Raw genomic sequence first — 27,574 nt, 5'->3', positions numbered from 1 at the left:
AGACCCCCAGTGGGTTCTGGAACATCAGCAAACCCTCAGAGCCCACCGAAGCCTATCCTGACTGTACAAAGGAGGCCCTGGGCCCACGGCTCCTAGCAGTCTGATTGGTGTGGGGTGGCAGGTAGACACACTCAAATCTTAGCTAGGAGGGCAAGGGAAGAGGCCTGGTGGGAAGACTGTCAGAGGTTGTGGGGACAGGAGAACTGAAAAGCCAGGCCATGGCTAAAGTGGATGGAGGCTAGGAATGCTGGTCTAGCATGAGCAAAGCTTCCCTTTTTCATGAAAAATAAGGAATCTAGATTTTAAAGTGAAATTGGCTGATGAGTAATAAACTTTAGAGAAAAAAATTAAGTGTGGGCTGTCCAAAACACATCTGGTGGCCAGTTATTGCCCGAAGGTGTCTTTGTTTGCAACCTCGGGCTTAGAGGGAAGGAAATGGGCCCAGGAGCAGGAGGGGGCTGCAAGGTGGCTTGGTCCCAGTGGGTAGAAGGGCAGATGGGGAAGGCATGTCAATTTCCGACTGTCAAATAAAAACCAGGCGTGCAACAAATGGCACGCAAGAGCATATTGTTTTCTGTCCGTGGCTCGGGCTTCTTGTGGAGAGGCAGGAGAGTGAAGGCCTGCCGCGGGTGAGGCCTCCAGTCCACAGACGGCCACAGGCCACCGCGGCTGGAATCACAGGTACCCAGGGGTTCACTGATGAGGGCGTGAGGGGGGTTGGGGGAGCGCAGGTTTTAGGTATCCCAGGACAGGCCTTCTACCACTGCCCTGCCCCAGGCCAGACCCCATTCTCTGCTGCCCTGCGTGTGGGGTTCAGGGGCTTCCAGGTCCTGCTGACTCTGCACAGGACTCATGGGGAGCCGGCTAAGCCTGTGCATGCTGCAGAGGAAATTCCATGTCATCCTCCCTTCTATACAGGTTTGACTGCTCAGTCCCAGCCACACTCCCCCATCTGTAGGCAGCTCTCAGAAGTATAGGAGAGTGAGCCTGGGCTTGGAAGCTAGGCCACCCCAACTACTTATGAGCTGTGCGATTCTGGAAAAAGTTATTCAAGCTCTCTGATTTTCCATTTCCTCAGCTGAAAATCAGAATGACAACACCTGTTGGGAGGAATAACTGAGCAAACAGAAAGTGAAGGGGTGGCACCTACTCTTCCCTGTTCCCGCTTCCTGCCTGGCAGACATTCATGATTTCTCCTGCCAAGACTCTACCCATCTGTCAGGAATTTTGCTATGGAGTTCCCTGAGGTCCCTGAGCCCCAGTCTGCTCATTTGAAATGGGAAAAACAATACCTATCACACTGTTCTCAGGGTGAAAACAGACAAGGGTCCTTGTGATCGGATCCCTCCCAAACCCCGTCACTCTAGCTAAGGCCTCGTTTAGACTCACCGTGGTTCCTCACACCACAGGGCCTTTGTGCTTGCTGTTCCCTCTGCCCGAAATGCTCTTCCTTTTTAGGCTGGGTTAACTCCCATGCATTCTGACACTCCCGGCTTGAGTCCCTTCCTCAGGGAAGCCCTCTTCTAGTTCCCTGACACCTTATTATAGGCTTTCTCTCAGGGCATACATTTACGGCTGTGATCATTTGATCAATGTCTTTCCCTCACTGTATCTTAGGAAGGCAAGGGATATGTCTAATTTTGGTTTCTTGCTGTAACCTGAACCCAGCCTAGTGCCTGGGACACAGCAGGTGTTCCCACAAGGACTACTGCTCTGATCTTGGTGAGGCTGCAAGGCAGGGATGAGGGGGCTGCTGGACTTCCCAGTGGAAGGGGGTCAGCCTCAGTGGGCGAGGAAGGAGGACAGGTTCCCAGGCCTATGGGAATGAGATGGGTGTCTGTGTCTTCACCCAGGGCTTCACAATCCACATTGCCCTCCCCTACCCCTTGAAGGCCTGAACTTACTCAAGAGCTCTTATAGCAGAGCCATGCCCTACCCAGCCTGCCCCTTCTGGTCTGCCTGACCACTCCTTCTGAGGCCGGCCAGGGCTGCTGGGGACAGGGAGGAGCCAGGTGGAGGTGAGCTGTGGTTGGGTTCCGGCCTAGCAGAGGAAATGTTTCCACCTTTAAAGGGCCCCTTCCTCTGCCTCCACCCTAGCACCTCAAACAGTGTTTGGGGCTACCGGGGCTGGTGGATCTGGGGCAGCGGCCCCTGGGAGCCTCTCAAAGGAAACCAGGGCAGAACAAAAAGGGGTGGGCCCTACTACCCGGAAGAGGGCAAAGCACTATGGAAATACAGGGGCATAGGCAGCAGCGTGTGCGCCGAAGCCCTCAACAGCCGTGCTGAGGAAGTGGCGGCAGTCCACGTAGGGGGACCTCCTTGCCATCCTTCCACCCTTGGGCTCCCACTGGCCTCTCCTCCCAGCCTTCTCACAACACCTGCTGTGTGAGGGCCAGGTGGGCCCATTGTGTGAATGAAGAGGGTGAGGCTCAGTAAGAGGGTCCCACTTTACCCCTGAGTGTCTGCCCCTTGGCTGGGAGTGGCAGGACTCAGGTGGCTTGGCACCCACTGCCCCAGCGCTCTGCTCACCGGCTGCCCTTGGGGAGCACAGCTGAGGGGAGCTGTGGGGGCTTCTTGCCCATCACAGCCTCACTCACCCCCAGGCTGGCCCCATGGATGGAGGGGGACTTTAGGTATGGCCCAGCCACAGCCAGAGCCGCTAGAACTGGGCACCTCCAGGGAGCCTTGGGGCCGAGGGCCCCAAGAAATTGTATTCGGCTCTTGGCTTGGACACTGAGTTGGCTTCTAGCTTTTTTAGGTTAATGTGACAGGGACTCAGCAGGGCATGGCAATGTGGCTGTAACCAAGGCTGATGATGAGCCTGATGCCCCAGGTGGTCTCTAGATGGTAGCTGATGTGACTGGCCAGTGTCCAGGCCAGATTGATGGCTGAGTGTCCTGGCATCACCACAGGATGCCATCCCATGGACCTTTCTCAGGTAGCTGGCCCTGGACCCACTCCCACTGCAACCCCAGCATGAGCTCCCCTGCCTGCCTTTCCCTTCAGGCCGGGCCGTCTCCTCTAGGAACGTTGTCTGCCTCCTCTGACCTCAGTGGGACCCCTCCCCCAGGGGCCCCAGCACATGGTCTTCTCTGCCTTTACTTAGAGGCTGTCCTGAGGGAGAAACAACCTGTGCCCATGGTCCCCTTCCTAAGCGCTCCCAGGCCCCGCAATGTGCATCCCACCCCACACACTTGCACCAACCCCCAAGAGAGGGAGGGGGTCCCCTTTATGGATGCAGCAGCTGAGGCATCAGGACAGAGCCCCACTGCAGTCACACCTGCTTCCAGGACTGGCTTACAAAGGGCTTTCTGCCTGCAATCTCTTGCTGCTTCCATCTCCTTCTCTGAGGATGGCAGGGATGCCGGCATGACCCTCGTTTTAGACACGAGGAAGGGAAGCACAGAGACGTTAAGCAGCTTGCCTGTGTCACACAGCCAGCAAGGAGTGGAGCTGGGAGGAGGCCTCAGTGGTCTTCCAGTGATTCCTTTGCTAGTGCTCTCCCCACCCAAGACCCTACTGGGGCTAGGCAAGACACAGAGGGCACAGTTGGAGGCAGGGGACATGCCCCAGAGGGGCCTGAACTCGGGTGTGAGAGTGGAGGCACTGGGAGGGTGCCTGCTGCAGGCCTGTCCACATGCCTTCTCTCTGGGAGAGGTGGGAAGGTCCAGGGCCAGGCAGAGCCCGGCCAGCACTGGCCACGGCCAACAGCACATGGGAGGCTCCAGCCACAGGCTACTCACCTTCTGTAGGCAGAGGCGGCAGCAGGAGGGGAGCGAGAGAAAAGGCAAAGATGCAGATGGTTAGCCGTCTGTGGCTCTTCCAGACCCCACTCCTGGCAGTGGTCTCTGGAAGTGCCACCCTCCACCTGCCTGAGGTCTCATCCTAGCCCAGCCTGCTGGGAAGGTGTGGCATGGCTGGACACAGCGAGGTCTCAGGCTATCAAGACCCTCGCCCACTGCCTGGCCCATACATTGGGTGGCTGGCGAAGATGTGGGTTTGGAAGTGTCATGGCCAGCGATGGGCCGCACCTGAGGGGCTCTCACCCTGGTCCCACTCACCACGGTGGAGTCCACCTTGGGGCCGCCGTCATCTGCCACCACCGTCAAGGTATAGAAGTCGCCCTTCTCACGGTCCACCAGGCCCTGGACTGTGATCACACCCTGCAGGGAAGGGGCCAGATGGGTGAGTGACATCGCACCCTTGTTAACCCTGGTCATTCTGCCCACTTTCCCACCTCCATGTCATTTCCTCTGCCCGGCATAACTTCCCTAGGACGCTCTGTCTGTTGAATTCCTTCTTCTCTCTCACATTTCACTGGGAAGCCACCTCTTCCATGAAGCCTTCCTGCTTCCCCAGCCAGGTACGACTGCTGGGCCCCGAGGGGCTCCACTACCCCTCTGCTGTAGTTCTCTGCACATCTTCTTGTGGTGCTCTGATTTGCATCCTGGATTATTTCCATTTCCACTTCTAGCCTGAGAACTCTTTGAGGACTGAGAAAGGTCTTGTTCATCTTTGTGTCCATTTGTGTTCCCAATATCCTCTAGGACAAGGCCTGTCACGTTATAGTGATTCACACCTTGCCTACTTTCAAAGAAGAAATTCTGATAAAAGATACACTAAAGCAAAGACGAAGGAGTAAGAGCCTGGCAGTAGATAAGAGACTGGTGTACCAGACAACTAGCTAAGAATAACTATTGCAATGAAGCCCAACATTTATATCTGAGCTTCCTAACAGCCAAGGTGAAAAGGGAAATATCACTTGTAGAGCTTTCTGTGACGTTGTGATATAAGAAATACGCATTTGGTCTCTGTCCCTGGTTCCTGGCACAAAGCTCTTAATCCCCTGGCATTTCCTAGGTGATAGGAGTCTTTTGTTCTAATGAGGCAACTCTTGGTGGGCTCCTGGGTTGGGGCTGATCACCAGAAAGACTAAGCCAGGATAAGCAGCTTGAAATGTTCAGCCCCGCCTCTACACCCCTTATTTTCCAGGAAGGGGAGAGGGGCTGGAGATTCGGTTAATAATTGATCGTACCTATGTGATGAAGCCTCCATAGACATCCCTGAACTACAGCGTTCAGAGAGCTTGCAGTCTGCTGAACATGTAGGGGTGCCTGGAGGGTGGCATGTCCGAGGAGGGCACCAAAGCTCTGAGCCCCTTCTCCCATGCCTTGCTCTGTGTGTCTCTTCATTCGGCTGCTTGTTGGTATCCTTTAGAATATCCTTCATAATACCTTGGTAATAGTAAGTAAAGTGTTTCCCTGAGTTCTGCAAGCTGCTCTAGCAAATTCGTCGAACTTATGGAGGGGGTTATGGGAACTCTGATTTCGCCGGTTGGTCAGAAGCATGGGTCAAACAACCTAGAGGTTGTGATTGGCAGCTGAAGTGGAGGCAGTTTTGTGAGACTGAGCCCTCAACCTGTGGGATCTGACACTATGGTGTCTGCTGGAGAATTGCTTGGTGTGTGGGAGGGACTGAGCTGTGAGCCTGTGGGATCTGACGCTAACTCCAGGTAGAAATGTTCAGAATTAAATCAAACTATAGGATTCCCAGCTGGTGTCAAGAGAGTCAGATAATTTGTTGCTGGTATGGGGGAGAACCCCACACATACTTTGATGACCAGAGGTGAAGGGATCTGTGGTGGGTGTGAAAACAGAAGGAAAAACAGAAGGATACCAGCCTACATAGGTATAAACTTTATCTTACCCCTACATATGAAAATGGATGTGTTACAGGGATATTTATCGCAGGGACTTTTTTTTTTTTTTTTTTTTAAGAGACAAGGTCTCACTCTGTTGCCCGGGCTGGAGTGCAGTGGTGCAAACGCAGCTCACTGCAGCCTCCAAACTCCTCGGCTCAAGCAACCTTCCTGCCCCAGCCTCTCAAGCAGCTGGGACTACAGGTACATGACACCACACTTGGCCATCTCAAAGACACTTTATGACAAAGACGAGAGTGCTGTGCACATAGAAGGAGCTCAACCAACATTGGTTGGATCGGAAGAAATGGTGCTCCCTGCCCCCAGCCCCTCACCGTGATGGCATCTATCTTGAAGAGGGCTTTGGCCTGAGCACTGGTGTAGGCGTCGAAGCGGTACGTGATTTGGTTGAGGTTGTCGATGGAGTAGGCCTGGACCCGCACAATCTCGGAACCCAGTGCCAGATTCTCCAGGATGGCAGCCTCGTATGAGGCATTGGAGAACTGCACGGCCTCATCTAGCTCGTTGAGCAGAGTGATGTAGACGCTGCAGAAGCCCTGGTTGAAGGGTGGGGCCTGGTCAGTGGCGGACACATTCATCACGTAGCTGGTCTTGGTCTCGTAGTCCAGGTAATCCATGGTGATGATAAGCCCTGTGCTCTCATCAATCTCAAACTTCCCCTCTGCGCCCGATAGGATGCGGTAGTTCACCAGGCCACCGTCCCCTGTAGGAGGACACAAAAGCTGTGCAGTCCCAGATAGAACTGAGTGGGGCTGCGCTGTGGCTTCTCAAGCTGCCACACCCATACCCCCAGGGTGGCCCACCCGGCATGGGCTGCCCCACCTCTGTGGGCAGGAGCATCCTCAGAGATGTGGCAGAGGATGTGTTAAGGTCAATGTGGATGGCAAGGTCCAGCACGCACTGTTGAGCCTTCCTCTGGGGCTTGGCCTTGGCATCAGAGATATGACAGAGGGAGTTGGGTCTGCTCCTGGAGCCTCAAAATTCAAGCTCATGTACCTCCCTTTGATATCTGGACATACAAGGGTTGGGGGAAATGAAGGATCTCTTGTCGTGGAGGCTTTGATCTAGAAAGCATCCTCACAGGTGGCCAAGCCTTGATTTGGTCCCTTCGACAGAAGGGCTTCAGTGTCAGGGACACCTTCCCCCATCCTCCCCACTCCCTACACCCCAAATTCCTGTGCCTTGAAACAAACCATTCAATCAGGAGCTAGAGCTGGGATTCCTAAGCTGAAGTTCACAGACCTCAAGGGGCCACAGCCGCGTAGGTGCCCTAAACTCTACTAACGTGCCTGAGATTCCGCCTGAGAATTTGCAGCCATTCCTCCCTCCACCCCGTCCCATGCATGCCACCGATAATCTGAGGATGCTGAGAGAGGAGCTGGGAGCCACCAGAGTAGCTGACACGAAGGATGAGCAGCTCAGGGAGCCTCTCTGGGGGACAGTGGGTCCCCAGAAAATGCTCCTTTTCAGCTGTATCCCTGACTGGGGCACAGGCCAGACAGCCCAGGCCACACAGAGGGCCACAGAGACCCGGCATGCTTCCCCTTCATTTTGCACTGTGGGCTGTGGCCACCTCTGGGGCTTGGGCCCTCAGCAAGGTTCAGGCTGCCTTCAGGCTACCGCCCTGCAGCACAGGAAGGGCACTGCCCCTTGTACAGGGTCAGGGGGCTGTGTGTGCTAGGCCCTGAGCTGGTCCTGGAGGACATGGAGGGGCTGGAGGAGCAGGCCTGGCAGCAGCCAGCTTTCTGACGGGTCCTCTTTACCCCTCCCAGCTCTGCCCAGCCCCTCTTTGAAGGCTAGTGGGAGCTGCTGGGTCCCGGGATGACGGAGCTGGACTTCTTAAGCTTGTGGCCTCTCCTCTGTCCACCCAGTGGTTGGGACAACTCTCCCTGATTCCAACCCTCTCAGGCTGGTGCATCTGGTGGGAAGTGATCAAGACCATCCCAGCAGGCCCTCCCTGGCCTAGACATGGCTAAATGAGGAGCCTGAAGCATCAGGGATGACCGTTTTGAAGGAGGGGCTGGGTGAGCTGGGGAGGTTTGCTCTGAGCAATGGGACCCCCGGCTTCCTCCTGCCAGACTCACCAGAGTCTCGGTCTGTGGCTTGGACCACGATGACTGACGTTCCAATGCCTGCGGTCTCTCGAAGCCCCAGACGGCTGTACTGCTGCTGTGTGAACACAGGGGCCTCATCGTTGACGTCCTCCACGTACACAATCACCTGAGGGAGCCAGGCCAGGGGTGCAAGGTCAGGGTGGGGTGGAGGCTGGGAAGCCCAGGGCTTGGCCCACTGTGGCCGGCTTGTGTGGTCACTGCATTCCTGGGCCTGCTGTGAGGGCCTATCTGGTGGGTCACTGTGACCTACCACCTTGCACAGCACCTGGCGCGTGGCAGGTGCTCAAACATTACTTGTTTCGGAATGAACTTCATCTTGCTCTTGGCTTTTTGACTAATGCTGTGGAACATCTGACTAATTAGTGACTCTTTGGGGCCACCAGTTTCCCAGCTATAAAGTGGTAATATTAAGATAATAATTTGGCTGGGCGTGGTGGCTCACGCCTGTAATCCCAGCAGCACTTTGGGAGGCTGAGGTGGGCGGATCACGAGGTCAGGAGATCGAGACCATCCTGGCTAACACGGTGAAACTCCATCTCTACTAAAAATACAAAAAATTAACTGGGCGTGGTGGCGGGTGCCTGTAGTCCCAGCTACTCAGGAGACTGAGACAGGAGAATGGTGTGAACCCGGGAGGCAGAGGTTGCAGTGAGCCAAGATCGCGCCACTGCACTCCAGCCTGGGCAACAGAGTGAGACTCCATCTCAAAAATAATAATAATAATAATAATTCACACTCCATGCCACTCCTAAGGTTGTTATGAAGACAAAATGAGCCAGGGCCTGCAAAAGTTCTTGAAAAAATTCAAAGGGATCCCAATCAAATATCAAAATATATCTTGGAAAATAGAGGTGAAAATACAATGGCAGTTGTAGTAGAGAATATCAGTGCTCAGCACTCTTTACGATTCTTGTGCACCTTCTCACGGCCAGCTCCCAGCCCCTAAGGCTCTTTGGGGAGGACCAACCCCACCCCACTGCATCCACACCCGGGCTGCTGGAAACCAGCCCAGTGAGCAGAAATGCCTGGGAACTTCCGTCCCCTAGGGCAGCCCTGAGCCAATGATTGATGGGCGTGGAGAGCAAGGACTCCAGCTTCCTTGGCCCTGTTTGGGGCAGTGAAGGGATGCTTTAGGGCTCCCTGGGGGACGGAGGCCTAGCTCCCTCCATGCCACTTTGCTGGCTGTTTTTCCTTGCTGGTCGCACCCTGTTCCACCTTTTCCTGTGGGTGCTTCTTACACATTACTTTCACACCAATCCTTGTCTCAGGGTTTGCTTCTGAGGCCCCCATCCAAGGCAGTGGCTGTTTCTGAATTGTGCAATTACGCACCACTTTCCTCACCGCTTACCAGCACTTTCTAAGTTCTCTTTATGAATGTGTGCACTGTACATCATGAATATAATACAGTTTAAAAGGTGTTTATGGAGGCCAGGCACGGTGGCTTTTGCCTGTAATCGCAGAAATTTGGGAGGCTGAGGTGGGAGGATCTCTTGAGCCCAGGCATTTGAGACCAGCCTGGGCAACATAGTGAGACTCTGTCTCTACAAAAAATACAAAAAAAAAAAAAAAAAATTAGCCAGGGGTGATAGCACGCACCTGTAGTCCCAGCTACTAAGGAGGCGGAGGCAAGAGGATCGCTTGAGCCCAGGAGTTTGAGACCAGCCTGGGCAACATAATGAGACTCTGTCTCTAAAAAAAATTAGCCGAGGGTGGTGACATGCATGTGTAATCCCAGCTACTAGAGAGGCTGAGGTGGGAGGATTGCTGGAGACCAGGAGTTTTTAGCTTTTAGCTCTTTGCTCTATGCTGGGGTGAGCTGGCCCCAGAACAGGAAAGGCATCCTCTTCCCAGCCAAACAGAGCCGGGGCCGGTAGGAACTTGCCAGCAAAGTAGAGAGGGGAGCAAATGGGGAAGGGGCTGTGATGCCCCATACAGGCTTTGCATGTGGTGACTGCACTAAGGGAGGGGCCGGCGGCATGTGCAGCAGAGGCGTGTGTGTCTGGCATCTGGTCACTGCCTCTGGGATCAGCCCTGCTTTCTCTTTGGGGATTAGCTGGGAATCAGCTGGAGAGAAGTGACAGAGCTTCTGGCTGGTAGAAGCTGAAAGCAGCAGCCTGACCAGTGGAGGACTCTGGGGTGGGGAGGGTGGCAGGGCTGGGGGCAGAAAGGCATATGGGTGTAAAAGTTTCTCTGCATCGCTGCTTCTAGGGTTCCCAAAGCTCTGCTGTGTCATTAGAATTTTCATGTCCAGACACCCAGAACCCACTATGCAAACTAACGTGTCCACTCCAGAGCACAGCTGTTCACAGGCTGGAACCTTCTAAATTTGGCTTCACCCAGAACTTGGCTGGGGAAGATCCTGGGTAGGGTGGGTGCGGGGGGAATTTGCATGGATGAATTTCAGGAACTCTTTTTCTGTAAACAGAAACTAACCACTCCTCTTTCAAAACTGTGCGCCTTACCCTTCCTGAATCTGCTTGTCCAAATGACCTTGACTCCAAGGGTTGTGGGGAAACAACAGGGCCAGGCTGACAGTACAATGACAAGATGAGGGAGGTGGCACGGAGCTGGGGTGTGGCCTGTCCTCCATGAGTCTGGCTACATGCCACCATCCTCTGGTTGGTTTCAGCCTTGTTTTTAGCAGCAGACACAGGAGGAGGCAAGATAGTTTGCAAACTTGAGAGGCACAGATGTACAGGAAGCAGAGGTCTGTCAGGTTCTTGCTGAGCAAGTAGGAGCTACTGGGCTTCCTGGAGAACCAGACCTGCTTTCTGTCCAGTGCTGTGCCTGTCCAGTGCTGTGCTAGTGCAGTGCTTTGCCTCAGTTTCCTCATCTGCAAAATGGGGTGCTAGTGGTTAGGAGGACAGGGAGAGGAGGTATGCGTGGGCATGTGTGCGTGTGTGTGTGTGCCGTGTACACCCTGAGACACCCAGTCTCTATGGGGACTGTCTCACTCTGTACTCCCCTGCCCCTCACTGGGGCTGTCCCCGGTCTCTGAGGCAGGAACTGGAGGATGTAGATGGTTCCTACAAGCCGTCTCTCCCCTGCTGCTGGGAAAATGAGTCCAGCGGAAAGCCAGAGTCCCCACATTGCCTGCAGGAAGGTCCCCAGCTCTCCCTGGTCTCATGGGTGTGGAGGCTATGTACTACAGTGCCACCAAGCACCTGCTCCAGGGGCCAGCCCTCAAATTCTCACCTTAAAATTACCCTGTGGGGATGAGGCAGTGGTTTCTGACTGGGCTTTGAAGAGGCTTGTGTGAAGCAGTGGGGTATAGTGGTTAAGGGGACAGGCTCGGGCTGGCTGCCAGGACATGAAGCCTGGCTCCACCCTTACCGCTGTGTGACCCTGAACAAGTCGGCTAATTCCTCTTTGCCTCAATCTTGTCATCTGTAAAATGGGGGTATTAACAGTGCCTACTTCATAAGGCTATTATGAGGGTTACAGAGGGTAAAGTACACGAGGCATTTAGAAAAATATCGGGCACGTGTGAGGGTTTATTATTCCTCAGGGTTCATGGGGAGATGGGCAGCAGGTAAGTAGCTGAGCGGGTGTGGCTCTGGGAGCCCCACCCCTGCACTGATTGTCACAGTCTGGCTTCAATCTGTTTTACACCGTACCCTGGGATGCTGCACATCATTTTGTTTATACAGAAGGTTTGTGGCTAAAAGAGGTTTGCAGCCACGATGCTGAGGCACCGATGGGAGGAGATCCTGGAGGCAGGCGCCCACCACGCCTGGGGGAGGGAGTGGGGAGCGAGGGTCACATGGTGGGCTGTGGTTAGGAAGCCTGAAGTCTAGAGACCCAACCCCAGCTTCGCTGACATCAGTCACTCTGTGCCCTGAAGTGGGCCCCACACAAGGCAGGCTCTGATGAGGGCGTACTGACCAGCCCACGAATGAGATTCACAGTTATGCAAGCCAGCGTGGCTGTGTGCATGTCCAGGTCACTGTGTCTGAGTCTCCATCACCAGGGCCCTGTAAGAACCAGGGGATCTGACCCTCTCAGCCATTTCCACAGGGCAGGTCTCACTCAGGGCAGTTGCAAAGACCCAGGTGTCTTCCCAGCTCTTCCTGGGGCAAAGCGTCGGGGGTGTCAGCAGGACCTGGGTCAGGGCTGAGTCACCCACCCCAGCACAGCCCCTGCGCAATCAGACCCGTCGTGTTTGTGATCGTGAGTACCCGGTGACCACCGCTCATTGTTTCCAGCCTGGGGGAAGCAGGGGGTGGAGATGGGGCTGATAAGAGGAGCCGGGCGCTCAGTTCTGGGTGAAAGTCCCTGCTTGCTCTGCGTGACTCTTCCCATCTCCCTCCTACTCCCGATGTCTGGGGTCTGACTCACTGGTTTAGAGGAAGGGGCTGGGGGCTGCTGAGTGTGTAGGGGTGGGGGTGAAGCGGCCTTGAGAGGTCATCTCATTCATCTCAGTCATCCCCCTGCTGGCGGTAGTGCACATAACACAACCATTGAGAACACCTGTGTTTAGGTTTTCAACCATTCGGGAGGGCTAAGGCTGATTTGATTTTGGCTGCACAGATAAGGCTGGGCAGAAAAGAATACATTTGACAAGGCAGCTGGTAGAGGTGACTGGAATATGTTAGGGTCACTTTCATTGGAAAGGGCACTGAACTTGGATTCAGAAGATGGGGGCTCCAGTCCTGATTCTATCACTAGCAACTTCTCTGTGCCTCAGTTTTCTCACCTGTAAAATGAGGTTAGCATCTGTACCTCCAAGATCACCCACGTGAGATTTCCTTGACTTACCCTAGAGAGCTCTGTGGATACAGGGGTTAGTACAGTAAGGACATCTCTTTCATTCCTTAGGACAGACATCAGTATCACTGACTCCCTTCCACAGCTGGAGGAAGAAACTCCGAGCAAAATGACAAGTCCAAGTCCCAGGCTGGGCACCTGTCACCGAACCCTTAGCCCCAGATGTCATTCAGCACCTAAACCAGTGGTGGCCCTGCCCACACCAGGCGCCAACTAATGGCCTTCTCTGTTCTAGCTGTGGGCTTGGCCCCGTCCTGAGGTCAGCACCCCAGCCCGCCCCTAGCCTCACCCTGACGGAGCTCCGCATGGGGCCCAGGTCGTGGTTGTAGGCCTCCACTATCAGCACGTGGGATGAGTTCCGCTCCCGATCCAGGGGCCGGGGCCCTCGCATCAGGAGCCCATTGCTGACATGGATCCGGAAGTTGTTGCCATGGTTACCTGTGTGGAGGGACAGACCCCCTGGAACAATGGCCCTGCCCAGAAGTCTCCTGCTGTGCTGGCCTGCCATGGTTGGGGGCAGAAGTTCACCAGTCCCCTCCTTGTGAGGAGGCTGGGGCACGGCAGTCACAGTGGAGAGGAAGCTGGAGGACTCTGTGAGGTGGGGCAAGGCAGATAGGCCATCCCCAATGTGGTTCACCTGCTCCAGGAAGGCCTGCAGCTCTTTCCTGAAAGCCTTAATCTTGGTGTTGATGGTCCCCAGCAGGTGGGGCTCCTGCTGGTCCCCCTTGCCCTGCTTCTACACCCACAGATGTGAGTAGTGTGAGGCCTTTTTAATATTTCAGAAGAACCTGGGGCACTCCAAAAAGAGGGACCAAAACCGAATTATCCCTGGGTGGTTGAATCCAGGATTTAGTGGACATCTCGGGGCTGGTCCAGCACTCATTCCCCCGTCTTTTGGGCACAGCACCCTGATTTTCCTTTGGGGATCTACTCTCTACTGTCACTCCGTAACATTTGTGGGCAGTGACTTTACCCCTGATTTGAGAAGTGGGAGGATCAGCACATTTTATTCTCTGGCCACAGTGATTGTTTCAGAGATGGGCACCGGATTCTGGTTGGACCAGTGAGACCCAGACCCTGGGGAGCGTGCTGCTGGGGGCTGCCCTGGGTTCTGGGCCCTCTCTCTCAGGGCCATGGCTTTGGGAAGCTCTGCAGGACACCAGGACTTCAAGGACATGGCAATCAAAAGCCACCCCGGGGGCACGATGGCTCACACCTGTAATCCTAGCAACTCTGGAAGGCTGAGATGGGTGGATAACGAGGTCAGGAGATCGAGGCCATCCTGGCTAACACGGTGAAACCCTGTCTCTACTAAAAGTACAAAAAATTACAGGCACGTGCCTGTAGTCCCAGCTATTCGGGAGGCTGAGGCAGGAGAATTGCTTGAACCCGGGAGGCAGAGGTTGCAGTGAGCCGAGATCACGCCACTGCACTCCAGCCTGGGTGACAGAGGGAGACTCCGTCTCAAAAACAAATAATCAAAAAAGCTGCCCCGTCACCCACCTGGTGTGAATAAGGAGAATGTCCCTGTTTCCTCCCTCTGGCCTCGCCCCATGTGTACAGCCCTGGGGATTTTCTTGGGCCTCATCTCCCAGACCTTTGGCAGCCTAGAGAAACTCTGCCCTCCCCCGGGCAGGAGGGCCGCCCCCCATCCTAGGGCAGCCCCACTTACCATGGAGGATGCGGTACCACACACGCCCAAACTCGCCCTCGTCCGCGTCCGTGGCTTTCAGCTGAGGAAGAATGAGACACGAGTTACTTCTTGAATGCCACCCAGAAGCGAGAGAAGAGGTTTTTAGAGCTCCTTTCCTTCCCTTCACGCATCCTACCCCATCCTGCCAAAACCTGTGGTCTCCCTCACAGGCTGGGGGTGGGGGAGACAAGGGGACGTGTGTGTCTTTCTAATCCCCAAGAGTATGTCTGACTGCTGATGGCCCCTGTGGCCCTGTCCAGGACCAGCTCTGCCCCGATCCTCCTCCAGGTTCGCAGGGAGGCTGGGGGAGAAGGTGAAAGATGACACTGCAGCTCGCTGGGTCCAGGCTTTCTTAGGCTGTTCCATCCCTCCACATTCCCTACCTGGCAGCCTTTCAGAGAACAGGAGCCTCTCCCAGGGTGGCTGGACTGCATGGCTGCTTCTTGTCCGCATTTCCTTGGCCCAAAGTTATTCTGGCCACACTGGGTCCCAGCCGGCACTGTACACTGTACGGTCACTCACAATCACATGAACCATCACCCCAGTCTAGCTTCACATCGGCCCAGCTGGCGTGGCTGTGACTCAGGCTTATGTGTTTATGTGTTGCCTCTGGTGGGCTTGTGTGTGGGGGGATGTTGTTGTCACTCTGAGACACTGCCTAGTGCTCAGCCCTTTTTACAATGAGTCCAGCCTCGAGGCTACTGGCAGAACCGTAGCTGACCCCAACATGAGTCCTGTCAAGCCAATAACTGAATACCTACTTTACCCACTGCCCACCCAAAACAAGTGGAGAACGAACACACCCCAGGGCAGTGCAGAAAGAGGCTGGACCCTCCTATAACAAGTCGTCTTGTCAGATCTGTGGGGAATTGCTTTGTAAGGCCCTGGGCTCTCCCACTTCTTCTGGGTCTGCCCCTCCTTGTCTCACCACCTCTCACTTCAGCCCCGTAGTATGCATGGGAGCTGCCATTTTCTTCCTGACCCTGCCAAGATGGTCAGAGGGGGTTGGTCCAGGACTGGGTGCCTGATCAAAGCTAAGCCAATCACATCCTTCTCTGGGATTGTTGACCTTGGGCCCAGAGAGATTGAGTCAGTCTTTCTAGCAGTAAAACGTGGGAATATCAACAGCCCCTCTCTTGCACATCCCTGGGCCCCACTTTCCACCACTCTCTCCTCTGTTTCTTGAACACCAAGTGTGTGCTGGCCTCACGGCTTCTACCCTGGCTGTTTCCTGGCAAGCTCTCCCTCCAGATATGTGCATGTTCATGCCCTCATCTCCTTCAGGTCTTTGTTCAAATATCTTCTCCTAAGACCCTCCCTGAGCACTGCATATGAAATTATAGCCCCCACTCCAATGTCCTGGCCTTCCCTACCCCTGGTCACCCTCTGATACATGCTATCTTTGTTTATTGCCTATATCCCCACAGGAAGAAAGGGCTTTGTGCACTGTGATATCCCTGGTCTCTGGAACAACAATCCCGGCACACAATAGGGTCAAATATGTGAACGACTTAGAAGCAGAGCTCCAGGGAGAGGAACTAGGCTGACACTCAGTGAGCACAAATGCAGGACACATACAACATTCAGCTCTGGTTTGCATCCCTGGGCCCAGTTATTCCAGGAGCCCATCTGTGCCTCGCTCCCTGTTTGATTTTTCCTTTAATCCTGTAGGGTATCCCAGTATTGCTACAGTACACTTCTCCTTCTGCCTAGATTATTATTATTTTTTTTTTTGTAGAGACAGGGTCTTGCTATATTGCCCAGGCTGGTCTCGAACTCCTGAGCTTAAGCAATCCTCCCGCCTTGGCTTCCCAAAGTGCTGGGATTACAGGCATGAGCCACCATGTCTGGCCCTGCCTACGATAATATAGAATGGGTTTTCTTTCTTGCCACCCGAAGCCCTAATGTAAGCTTTCCTATTGTTGCTCACTGGACAAACCTGCAGAGAAGATGGGGATGGGTTCCTGCTAGCAAAGATCAAGAAAGCAGTGAGGGTGGGATTGGCTGAAGGTTTCCAAAGGAGGGAGCTGGGTTTGGAAGGATGGAGGAAACCTGGCTTAGCAGAGAATGTTGGGAATAACATTTTTCCTGGGAAACAGTGTGAGCTGAAGTAGAGGCAGCTGGGGAGGCTGAGGAAGGAACTAGGACCCCAGTCTGGAGTGAAGGGCTCATGCAGGCACAGCAGAGGGCTGTGGTTGGAAGAGTGGAATGACAGCCTCAATCAGCAGCACTGATGCCCTGGAACCTCCACAGGACAGGGAGTATAGACATGGTGGTATGAAGGGAGAGTGAGGAGACTGCAGTAGGCGCTGGCCTGGTCTGACTCGATGCACATCCGGGCACTGCGTGTCTAAGGATTCTGATGAGCATGTTGATGGTGGGGAGGAGGATGAGTACACTGGAGCAAAAAGAACAAGGGCTCTGGGTCAGGCATGCCCAAGCATGAATTTAGGCTTTGTCACTTACTCTCTATGGCACCATGGATAAGTACTTTAGCTCCCTTGAGCCTCAGTTTCCTCATCTCTAGACTGGGCACAATGATGACCAGCCTTGCAGGGTTGAGGGGAAGATCAGAAGTCATCCTGCAAAGAATCTTAGCTGGTGCCTAGCATGCGGATGTGTGGTGAAGGTCGACATGAGTGATGCCACCTTCTCCAGAGAGCCCTCTTGATTTATGCCAGAGCTGGGGATGGCTGGATTGCCCCTTGCCGTGCAGTTCTTTCTCTCTCCATTCCCTGAGAAACCTTAGGAGCTGGCAGGTGGAGGGATGTAACGGGGTGCTTCAATTGTCCAGATCTGGAAGGGCTCAGGATGGGGAAGAGAGCCACGTTGCCCAGAGCATGCCCTTGCGTGTCTATCCATGGTGAGATTTCCTTGATGCCTCCCTGCTCCAGCAGCCTGCACCACCCTGGAAGCTTTGTCTTCTGCCATCTCAGGAGGAATGGGGGCCATAGATGAAGTGTTCAGTTGGTTTCAGAAGAGGAAGTTAAGGAAAATGAAGGCAGTGAATGCTGTGATGGAAGGTGCAGGAATCCCAGTGGGGACTCTGGGCATTGGAAACGCCTTTGAGCCGATGCTTTGCCCGCCCTGGATGCCTAAGGCCTGCCCCTGCCCACCTGGCACAGGGGAAACACCAAGTCCCCCATCACTCACTTGCTGGGTGCTCCTGGGCAGGTCACACCTCTCTGGGCCTCAGTTTGGTCATCTGAGAGAAGAGGGGGGCGCTCTTCTCTCAAAAGAGGAGTTAGATAACCCCTGAGGACCTCTCCAGCTTTAACAGTCCATAGGAAATCTCCTGTCCATCTTGGGGTTGGCAGACAGTGCCTCTTTTTGTGGGCAAGGGGAGGAAGGAAGAGCTAAAAACCAAGAACTAGGGCTCCAAAAAAGGGAATGGGTCCAAGGCTCAGGTCTTTGACAGAGCCATGACTGCCATCTTGAGTTGCATTTCTGGGAGCTTGGAGGTCCCTGGTGGGGAAGCTGCGGAAGACTTGGGCTCCTAAGCAGGCGGCTGGTTGCCAGGGAAGCTCTGGCTTCTGGGGAGAAAGAAGGCTGGGGGAGGGAAGTGTGTGTGTGTGTGTGTGTGTGTGTGTGTGTGGTTTGGAAAGAACCTCCGGTGGAGGTCTCCCGCGGCCCACCCGCACTGTGGGGAGCATGGCCTTGGAGGTCCCTTAGTCCTGTGCTTTCTGCCCTGGGATCCCCCTGACCTTTGAAGATGCCCCTCACCCCTCGCTTCTGTAGCCAGACACCTTCAAAGGGAAGGTGCTTTTCTAGAAGCTGAGGGAAAAGCCTGGAAGGAGTGGGGCCCAGGGACGCTGCAGGAGGGGCCTCAGGGGCTGCCAGGGCCCAGCACTCTGCCTGCTCCCCTCCCGCCATGGCTTGTAGCCCCTCTCCAGGGTAACCTGGTGGCTGGCAGGCACTGAATAGCGACCCCCTGGCTGCCGCCGACCATACCATTCAAACTTCCAACAGGGGAAGGTGAGCGCCATGGGGCCGCAGAGGCAGTAAAACCCTCCCCCTGCGTCTCCCCAGAGTCTCCCACCCTGAGAGGGCTCCAAGGAGACAGGCTGGAGCGAGGCGGTGGGAAGGCTGGGGGGCATCCCAGCGTCTCTGGAGAGCTCCCCTCTCCCTCTTCCCAACCCAGTTGCCATCCCCACTCCCTTAGCTATCCCCTCCCCCAAGGCAGGGCCCGAACTCTTCTAGACAAAGCCAGGTCCAGCTGGGGAGTGACGGGGAGGCCATTCTGCTGGCCAGGCTGACCGAGGGCTGCAGGGCACAGCAGAGCCTGGCAGGGCTGGGGTCACAGGCACTGCTCAGGGCTCCTTGGGCCTCCCTTCCACAGCTGAGAAGACCTCTCCACGGAGCTTGGGACGGCTGGGGTCTGGCTCTGAGGTCAGTGCCTGGGGGACTGCAGGAGAAGGCTTGGAGAGGGAAGTGTGGTGGGACCCTTGCTGGGGGACTCCTGGGAGAATGTGAGGGTGTGCTCAGACCTAGGCAGTCCTCTGGTTCTGTAGAGAGGGGAAACAAGGCCCAGTAAGGGGTAGGGACTAGCCCGAGGCCACACAGCAGTCTTCTCTGCCCACAGCAGGTCCTACTCTGTGGAACTCCAAGGGAAGAGGAGGGTTCTAGATTGAGCTTGCAGAGATATGTCCAGAGCAGGGTCCGCTGGTGCACCCTGGTCCCAGTGGGAAGGGAGTGGCTTCAACTGCCCTCCAGATGATTCCTGGCCTTGGTCGGGGCAAGGCGTCCTCTCCCAGCACTAGCTGGCCTTTGCTGGTTGGTCAGTAGAGGGTGTCAAGAAGCCTGGCAGCTGGACTCGCCTCGTGCTCCAGGAAGGGTGCCGTGTTGTTTTCAAGCACTTAGGAATCTCTCGTTGCCACAGGAACTACTCAGACGCTAATTAAACTCCACTTATTTTTTTATTTTTTATTTTTTTGAGACAGAGTGTTGCGCTGTCGCTCAGGCTGTAGCACAGTGGCATGATTCTAGCTCACTGTAGCCTCCAACTTTTGGGCTCAAATGATCCTTCTGCCTCAGCCTCCTGAGTAGCTGGGGCCACAGGCAAATACTACAACACCTGGCTAATTAAAAAAACTTTTTTTTTTTTTTTTTTTTTTTTTTTTAGCAATGAAGTCTCACTATGTTGCCCAGGCTGTTCTCAAACTCCTGGGCTCAAGTGATCCTCCTGCCTTGGCCTCCCAAAGTGCTGGGATTACAGGTGTAAGCCAACACGCCTGGCCTCACTTATTTTTTTAATTAAAGCAGGTCCCAAGGCCTGAAGCCTGGATCCTCTTTGCTAGCCCAGTAGGGTCTCCAGATTCCTTTGAAGGCCTTGAAATAACATTAGAACTCGTAGGATTGAGGCATCTCCCATTTCAGACTGCCCTTTTCTTACTGCCGGCCAAGCATCGTCCAGGGTAGGAGAGAGGGATGGCTGATTTTCTCCCCATGGGAGTGGGCGGTGGGCCCACCCCATCCCTCCTCCCTGCTCAGACTCAAGGAAAGGCCAACCCATGCACAGCTGCCCAGCCAGAGTGCTCTCTAGGCCTGATGCCGCAAAGGCGGAGGCCCTGGGCAGCTAGACGGGCATCACACTTTCCAGCCGGGCGCTGGGAGGGGTCGTTTTCTGCCTGAAAGTGCTGGGAGGGGTGGTGGTGGGGAGTGGGTGGGAGGTGGGGTGCTCTGCATGCCCTCAGTCGGCTGGGCGCGGGGAGCCAGGAGTGAGGTCCTGCGGCTGCCGGTGAGTGCCTGGGGTAGGGACAGGAGTCCCTCGGGTGGGGGACTAGGTGGCCCACTCCCCTCCCCACTACCTGTGGCAGGGTTTCTCTGAGCGTGACCTGACACCTTTCCTCCTCCTGAGCTTCCGTGCTAGAAACTCAACTGTTAACTAAGCTGCAAGCTGGAAGGAGGAAAATCTGCTATCCCCCACCCTCATGAAAAGGAAAGACCCCAAGGTTAAAGGGAAATCATGACTTTTTATCAGACCCCCTGGGATTGCTTGTCCACGTCAGTAGAATTTAAAGATCACACATGCTGACCTGCAAGCTGGACGTCCTCTGCTTATGTGTTTGGTTTGGCCTGTGTAGTGTTTCAAATATTTGAAAATTCATTTCACATTATTTTGAAATCAAGTTTATTTGGCTTTTGCTGTGTTCTCCCCCACCCCACCTCTCTTCTTTCTTGCCTTCAACAAATTTGAATTAGCTGCCAACATTTAAATGTCTAGAATGTTTGCCTTAAAAAAAATCCAGATTTCTGGCTTCTCTTGGGAAATTGACAGAGCTGACCACACTGGGCCCACACTCCAGCACTGACACCACCAGTCTGGGCTGAGGCCCCTCCACTTCCTTGAGAGGGCCCAGCCAGTGCTCTCCAGGTGGCCCTGCTCATCTGTACCCTCTGGTCGTGCGTTATCTGCTGGCCAGGCCCTGTGAGCATTTTTATTACAACCCCAGACATATTGAGCCAAAAGCTCAGCCTGGTTTTCCATCGACAAGGACTGTCTGCTGCACTGCGTCTAATGGGATGATCTTTAGTGGGAACGGAAGTGCCCTGTCAGGTGCATGATGTGCCTGGGGGGTTTCCAGCCCCCTTGTCAACTCCTTGTGGGTTTATTTCCCACCTGTTCCCGGAGCAGCTCACTGAGCTCAGAAAGGGCTGGGGGCCAGAGGGGTGGCAAGGCCACGGGGCCAGGAGTCAGGAGACCTGCTTCTGGCCTTTACTTGGCCATTGGCTCACAATGTGGCCTTGGCCTTCCCACCACCAAGCTGCCCCACCCCACCCTGCTGTGACCCACAATGTGGCCAGCCAAGCCTTCCCAAGGAGTGAGCTCTGGCTTGTCACTCCCCACTTCTAAAACCTTCACTGGCTCCCTAATGCCAAATCCCCTCTTTGGACCTCAGTTTCCCACCTGTCATGGGAGCAAGTTAGACTGCATGGGGAAGCAGCCACAGGAATCCCCACAGGGCCAGGCAGGTGAAATAAAGTGTGTGGTGGGCCTATAAGGGAGGGTGGGGAGCTGGAGGTCAGTGCCCTGTCTACAGGGGGCAGCAGCTGCTCAGCCCCAGAAACAAGGATGAGGCAGGAACATGGGCCAATGCCAGTGGTGAAATTCTGACATTTCAAGAGAATTCAGGCACCCATATATTTTTGTGAAATCTGTTATTATTTTGAAAATATTCACAATTAAATTGATAAAAACACGGCAAGGACCCAATTAAACACACCCGTGGGCCCCCAGTTTGCAGCTTTGGTATTAGATAACTGCTAGGCACCCTGGCAGCTGCAGCCTCTTACCATCCATAACTGGCTCCTGGCCACAGAACAAGTTATTGGAGGAATTGGTCTTAAGTTTCCAGACCTAAGACCCTATGATGATTCATGAGGATTGATTTGAAAATGCAGACAGGCACCGCCCTCTTGTCTCTGTGGCAGATGGGCAGGGGGTGGAGCAGGAAGAGGGCCTGAGCTTGGGCCCAGCTCCATCACTGCTCAGCTGTGTGTGCACTTAGACTTGTCATGACTCTGGACCTCCCTGTCCTAACCTGTGATGTGGCCATGATGCTGTCCAGTTTAACAGTGCCTCGCCCCCATCCATGTTCCCTAGGTAAGTCTTCCCTATACCTGCTGCCCTGGGTCCAGCTGATCTGCCTTTGAGCTTCTGTCTTGTTGCTGTTGCAGGAGCCATGAGCACAGAGGGCCCCAGCCTCGCCAGCTCCCCAGCCATCAGCCCCCTCGCCTTTCTCTCAGCTCCCGTCAGCCCCGGGACCCTTGCAGAGGCAACCGACCCCCTCCCCATGCTCATTGCCCTGGCCTGCATCTTCCTTCTGCTGGCCACCTGTCTGCTGTTCATGACGCTCTGCAAGCCGGCTGCTCTGGACCAGAGCCGCCGCAGGGCTCGCGAATGCATGCCCCACCACCCCGGGAGCCCCAGTGAGCCCCAGCTCCGGCTCTGGAAGCGCCTGGGCTCCCTGCGCCTCTCCCTGCACAGCTTCCGCAGTGGCCGGCCCACTGTCCCTCGACGGCCCCTGCCTGGCCCCGACGACAACTGCGGCCACCGTGACTGCACGGAATCTACCAAGATGTGATGGGATGTCCACACATGTGCCTCCACATCCCCCTAGGTCTACCTGTAGATCCTCCTGCTTCAGAGACCGGTGCTGCAGGCTGCAGGAAGACAGTGGCCCAAGCAGCCTGGGCCACACACTCAACCCCAGAAGCTCGTTGCATGCCCAGGCCAGTGCCCTTTCCCAAAGATGATCCTCCGAAGAGCACCTTCCTCTCTGCAGACCCCCTAGCTGCTGCTTGATGAAAGACTTCTGGTCAAGAGATGAGCACTCGTGGTCATCTGGGCCTTTGGCCTGAGGCTCCACAGGGTACAACCTGGGGCTCGTAACCACCTCCTAGAAGCGGCACCCTCACTCACCACAGAAGCCTTGCCCTCCAGGTGCCAAAGCCTAGCTTGGAGAAGTTGCCAAATGGCAAAGGTTCCCTTTAGCCAAGTGAAATGCTCAGCCTACACTGGGGCCAAGACACTGTCCTGCCATCTGTGCTGGCCCAGTGCTGGGGCAAAACCTCGGGGCTCCCTTCCTTGGGTTTCACGGGTGCTGCTAGCATCTGCCTGGTGCCCTGTGGGAGCAGCTGCCTCCCTCCTGGTGGAACAGATGCCTGGGTGCCGGCTGGGAGGAGTAGCAAGCTGGGCTCTCCAAGCATGGTCTTGGCAGCCATCTTGGTGGCCCCTCTTCAGGGCACCCAAATTGGGATCAATCAGGAAGGGATTGAGGATGATCGAGGAGGCTCCCTTCAGAGGCCAGGAAGGGTATCGTGACAGAGTGGCAAGAGGCAGGGCATTTCTAGCAGCTGGAGGTGATGCCACCTGGGCTCGGAGGAGGACAGCTCACAGCAGCTCCACACCTCACCCAGGGAAACGGCAGCCTCCCCAAGGGTGGGATGGTCCAGACCTCTCCAGGACAGCTGTGGGGTCCCAGGTCCGGCCCACACTAGGGATGCTATCTGTGGTTTTGGTGAGTGCTTTGCTGAAGACCTGTCAAAGCAGTCCCACCCCAGGATGGGCTTCTCAGAATCCCAAACCCTTGACCTCTCCCCACAACGCCAGGGTTAAACACTTTGGTCAGGTCCCAAATTTGAAGGGTGGGCAGAGGGAGGACCTGGGCTGCCCAGCTCCTGTCCCAGTCAGCTGGCCAGGATCCCACCACAAAGCTGCCCCACCCCCATCCTGCTGTGACCCACAGTGCAGCCAGCCAAGTCTCCCCAAGGAGTGAGCTCTGGCTTGCCACTCCCCAGCTCCAAAACCTTCACTGGCTCCCTAATGCCAAATGGATATAGCCAAAGCTCCTCAGCCTAGCGTGCAGTGCCCTCTGGGAGCCGGCTCCAGTTAATCTTTCTAGCCTCATCTTGATCCAAAACTCCAGGAAAACTGGAAGACCTGTCACCCACTAACTGTGGCTTATGCTTCACACACACCCACTCTGTGAAGCCCTCCTGCCTGGAGCCACCCCTACTGTCTTCTACCTCTCTTGGGGAGGACAAGGAACATTCTGTTGGCAGCATGGGTCCTTTTTGTCTATGTCTTCTCTTTCCTACCAGCTTGGGAGCTTGCAGAGAGCCAGACCTCGTCCAGCCCCTCACTTTGACTCCCCAGTTCTGTGCACAGAAGTATGAGGCTTCTGTGTACAGAGTGAAGAGTGGCCCGGCTTGGGGGTGTCCCCACTCTCTGAGGCAGGAGTCCTGGTGGGAGCCGGCACAACACAGAGCCTCATCTTCCCTCAGGTGACCCTAGAAAGATTTCTCTCCAAGCAGGCCCTATTGGAGAAGCTCACTGTCCCTTCCTTCCAAGTCAATCTGATCTCAAAAAATGAGTCCAGCTTCACAAGAAACTTAGAGAACCTTAGAGAAGTCATCCTGAGACCCTGCATTTCTCCCTGAGAAATGGGAGAACTCAGGGCTGCCCTATATTAACTCGCTGGCTCTAGGATTTCAGTAAGAGTAGTATTGTGTAAATAGAAACCAAGTCTTTGGGTTTAGAAAGTGGGGCAGGCCTCCTCCCTAAGGGGTTTGTTCCTTCCTCCCTTCTGGCTCAGTAACCTCTTCCTGGTTTGCTTCCCCTGGGGCCTCCCTGCACATCCCAGGCTGGATTCAGCCTGTAGACATCCACCTCACCAGCAGGCCCTGCTGGCCACTAGACACTGTCTTCCTGGAGGTTGGGGTAGGGGGTGAGGCTGCCTTGAGGCCTGAAGAAGGAAAAGCCCAGGAGGGGGCTGGGCTCTCAACTGGGTTTCAGGCACCAGGCCAGGGGCGTATGTTCCAAGTCCTCACAAGCTGAGGCCCTGATCGAGAGAACCCCCTTCTTCCTCCTGCTGGAGCTAGCCCCCACACTCTCGCAAATCCCCAGGGCTTTCTGGGCTTTCTGTGTTTCTGGGAGTCAGCTTCCTGCTCCTCAGCCCTTTCCTGCCCGCCTCCTGGTCCCGATGCAGGGAGGGGAGCATTGCCAGCCTCCCACGCTTCTGTCCCTCCCAAGCCCGGCAGCCTGTCCCAGTGGGCAGGCCCAGATTCGCTGTTTGGCTTAGCCTTCGAGTTGGAAACCCCATAGCTGGTAAAGAGACTCATTCATTCCGGGCCTCCCTCCCCACCCAGCAACTGAGGGCTCTGGGTAGAGGTGGGGGTGCGCACCCAAATCGTTTTCCGGGTCCTCCTCTCTCTCCCTCTGAGCCTTGGAGCTGTTGCTCCTGCTCCCTGGGCAAAGGAGCCCTTTCTTCTTGTGCCTGTTTACTTCCCAAGAGGGGAGCCTCGGCCAAGGGCTCTGTGAAAGCAGCTCTGTTCTGGGCCTTGCTGGGCCCTGGCTCTCTTCTCAACTCCTTTCCGGGAAATTGTGACATCTCCTTCTCCCCTCTACTCTGAAAGGCCCTTCTGGGTGGGGCAGGAGATATGGAGGGGGAGGCCAAGTCTTCCTTCTGTTTGTGGGGAGCCAGAGCCCTATCCTCAGCTCTGCAACCTGGCGGTCCACACTCCCTGGGATGGGAGGGGGCCTGGGTTCCCCTTTCCCCACAGCACCTTCCAGAGCAGCAGACCCACCCTGGGCCCCCACCTGCTTCCGCCTCTGGTGCCACTGAGCATATGCCCTCAGGGCCGTGTGCGACCCCGCCTCCCCCAGCCCACCACCTGCCCCAGAGGCCACGGGCCACCTGCCTGCACGATGCTGTGGCCTTCGGGGATGTCCTCGGGGATGCTGGCCTCATAGCTGCTCTGCAGAAAGATGGGCCGGTTGTCATTCACATCCAGGACAGTGATGAACACGGTGGCTGTGCCCGTGTGCCGCTTCCCTACAGGGCCGTTGTCTGTGGGAGTTGAAGGAAGACAGGTGTTAGCAGCTGCCTGAGAGGGGCACACTTCCTGTGACTTTGCACACTCCCGGGCACCAGTCAGAGAGGTGCCCTGTTCCTCCCCATCTGCCCTAGCCTCTGCGAGGGGTGACTTCCTTTTTAGCTTAGGAATAACACTAACAGTACCTAATACTTAGATAACACCATGTGCCAGCCATTCTTCTAACCCATTCAGTCCTCACAGCAACCCCATGAAACAGGCACTTTACTGTCATCCCCATTTTACAGAGGAGGTAACTGAGGCACTCAAGTGGATTGAATGATGGCTCCCAAAAAAGACAGACCCATGTTAAATCCCTGGGAACCTGCGAAGGTTAATTTATTTGGGAAAAGGGCCTTTGAAAATGTAATTACGTTAAGGATCTTGAAAAGTGATCATCCTGGGTGAGCTGGGTGGCCCGTAAACCCAATGGCAAGTGTCCTTGTAAGAGAAAGGCAGAGGGACATTTGAGACAGAGAGGAGGAGGCCACATGCAAATGGAGGCAGAGGCTGGAGTTACGCTGCCACAAGCCACCGAATGCCTAGCGACTCCAGAAACTGGGACAATCAAGGACTGATTCTCTCTAGAGCCTTTGGAGGAGGCATGACCCTACCGACATCTTCATTTCTAACTTCTGGCCTTGAGAACCAGGAGAGAATACACTTTTGCTGTTTTAAGTTTGTGGTAGTTTGCCGTGGCAAATTTAGGATGCAGATACAGGTACTAAGAGCAAAAAGCCAACTGCCGTCAGGGACTGGCGGGTATAGCACCTGGGTCAAACACCTGGATGGGCCCCGCTCGAGGGGCAGCTGTCCTCCACTCCAGTCCACAGCGGACAGGCAGAATGTGGGCCCAGGGACACCAGATCTTCTGATTTCTCATGAGAAATTGAACATCTGAGCTTTTAAATAAAATCTCCTGATCTTTAAATGTTCACAACTAATGGTCATTCTTTATAAAATATTGGATAGGTCAAACAAACATCCCCTCTGCATTCAGGACATGGGCTTTGCTTGGGATCTAAGCCTAAGGTCCCTGGAGACTCTGTCCCTCCAGTTCCCATAGGACCCTCCCAGAGCTGGGAGGTGGTGAGCATGGGACACCGACTCAGCCCCAGGGCAGTTCTTGGGTTGTCCTCCCTGGAGGAAGAAGCTTGTAACCAGCGCTGCATGTCCAGGCAAGAGTGGTCACCCCAGGGGGTACTGCAGGCAGCTGGAGTAGCCTGGAGACCTAGGGTGACTCCATCCTTCTTCCCCAGGCCATCTGACCATACGTGGCGGTGCTGTCGCTCACTGGAGGTAGGTCTTCTCATCCTCCAAAGCTCCTCTCCAGACCAGCCTCCCCCTACCCTTGGGGGCTGGCTTATTGCTCTGGCTGGGATTGGTGTGTGTGTGGGAGGCTCCCTAGAAGGCTGGTGGAAGCCCTCTCCTCCTGCCAGCCAATGCCCAAAGTGAAGGCTGGACTCAGGGGTGATAACAAGTCTCCAGAGGGTGGGCGGCCATTCCAGGAGGGGAGGAGAGCAGGGCAGAGGGCAGAGGGCAGAGGCATCTGGGCATGGGCGGGCTGGGAAGGGACTGATGATTGGAAAGAGTGAGGCCCAGATAATTCATTCCCTTCTCACTCAGCTCACTGCAAACTTCCTGGGAGGACCAAGGGCACCCAGCGGCACAGGTCTCATCATACCACTCTTCCCCTCTGGGGCCCTCAAGGGCTCCCTGCTGCCCAGAGATGAAAGACCAAACTTCTTGGCCAACGTTTAGGCCTCCACACATGGCCCTATCTGATCACAGCCTCCCCTTCCCAGTGTGGGCCACTCCATGGGCCAGCTGTGGTGTATGCACACCTGCTTGTGCACACAGGGCGCTTTCCCACCTCCAGGCCCTTGCACGGGCTGGTGCCTCTGC

General features: G+C 55.3%; 2 protein-coding genes across 4 annotated transcripts in view; one reads left to right on the top strand and one right to left on the bottom strand.

Annotated features, from left to right (window-relative positions):
• Positions 1-558: 558 nt before the first annotated feature.
• CUNH10orf105 (chromosome unknown C10orf105 homolog) lies at positions 559-26,606 on the top strand. 3 transcript variants are annotated; one of them, XM_032139439.2, is made up of 2 exons: positions 559-681; positions 21,971-26,606. In XM_032139439.2, exon 2 carries the CDS (start codon positions 21,976-21,978, stop codon positions 22,375-22,377), a length of 402 nt encoding a protein of 133 aa, XP_031995330.1. In that variant the 5' UTR covers positions 559-681; positions 21,971-21,975; the 3' UTR covers positions 22,378-26,606. The 3 variants fall into 3 exon arrangements, with proteins under 3 accessions (XP_031995330.1, XP_058292310.1, XP_031995320.1); XM_058436327.1 differs by lacking the exon at positions 559-681 and adding an exon at positions 13,207-13,350 and having other exon boundaries at positions 21,971-22,856; XM_032139429.1 differs by lacking the exon at positions 559-681 and adding an exon at positions 18,533-18,682.
• Positions 25,430-27,574, bottom strand: part of LOC116459102 (cadherin-23) — a 317,512-nt gene continuing 315,367 nt past the window's right edge. The window contains exon 27 of the mRNA XM_058436324.1: positions 25,430-25,644. Within this exon, the coding sequence (XP_058292307.1) occupies positions 25,430-25,644 (215 nt within the window). The remainder of the gene's footprint in view (positions 25,645-27,574) is intronic.

This window comes from Hylobates moloch, unplaced genomic scaffold (assembly GCF_009828535.3).
Source record: "Hylobates moloch isolate HMO894 unplaced genomic scaffold, HMol_V3 SCAFFOLD_3, whole genome shotgun sequence".
Taxonomy (NCBI): domain Eukaryota; kingdom Metazoa; phylum Chordata; class Mammalia; order Primates; family Hylobatidae; genus Hylobates; species Hylobates moloch.
This window is presented reverse-complemented; position numbering and strand designations above follow the sequence as displayed.

Excerpts from the sequence above, each read along its gene's own strand:
- CUNH10orf105 (XM_032139439.2), top strand. The coding sequence starts at position 21,976 with ATGAGCACAGAGGGCCCCAGCCTCGCCAGCTCCCCAGCCATCAGCCCC.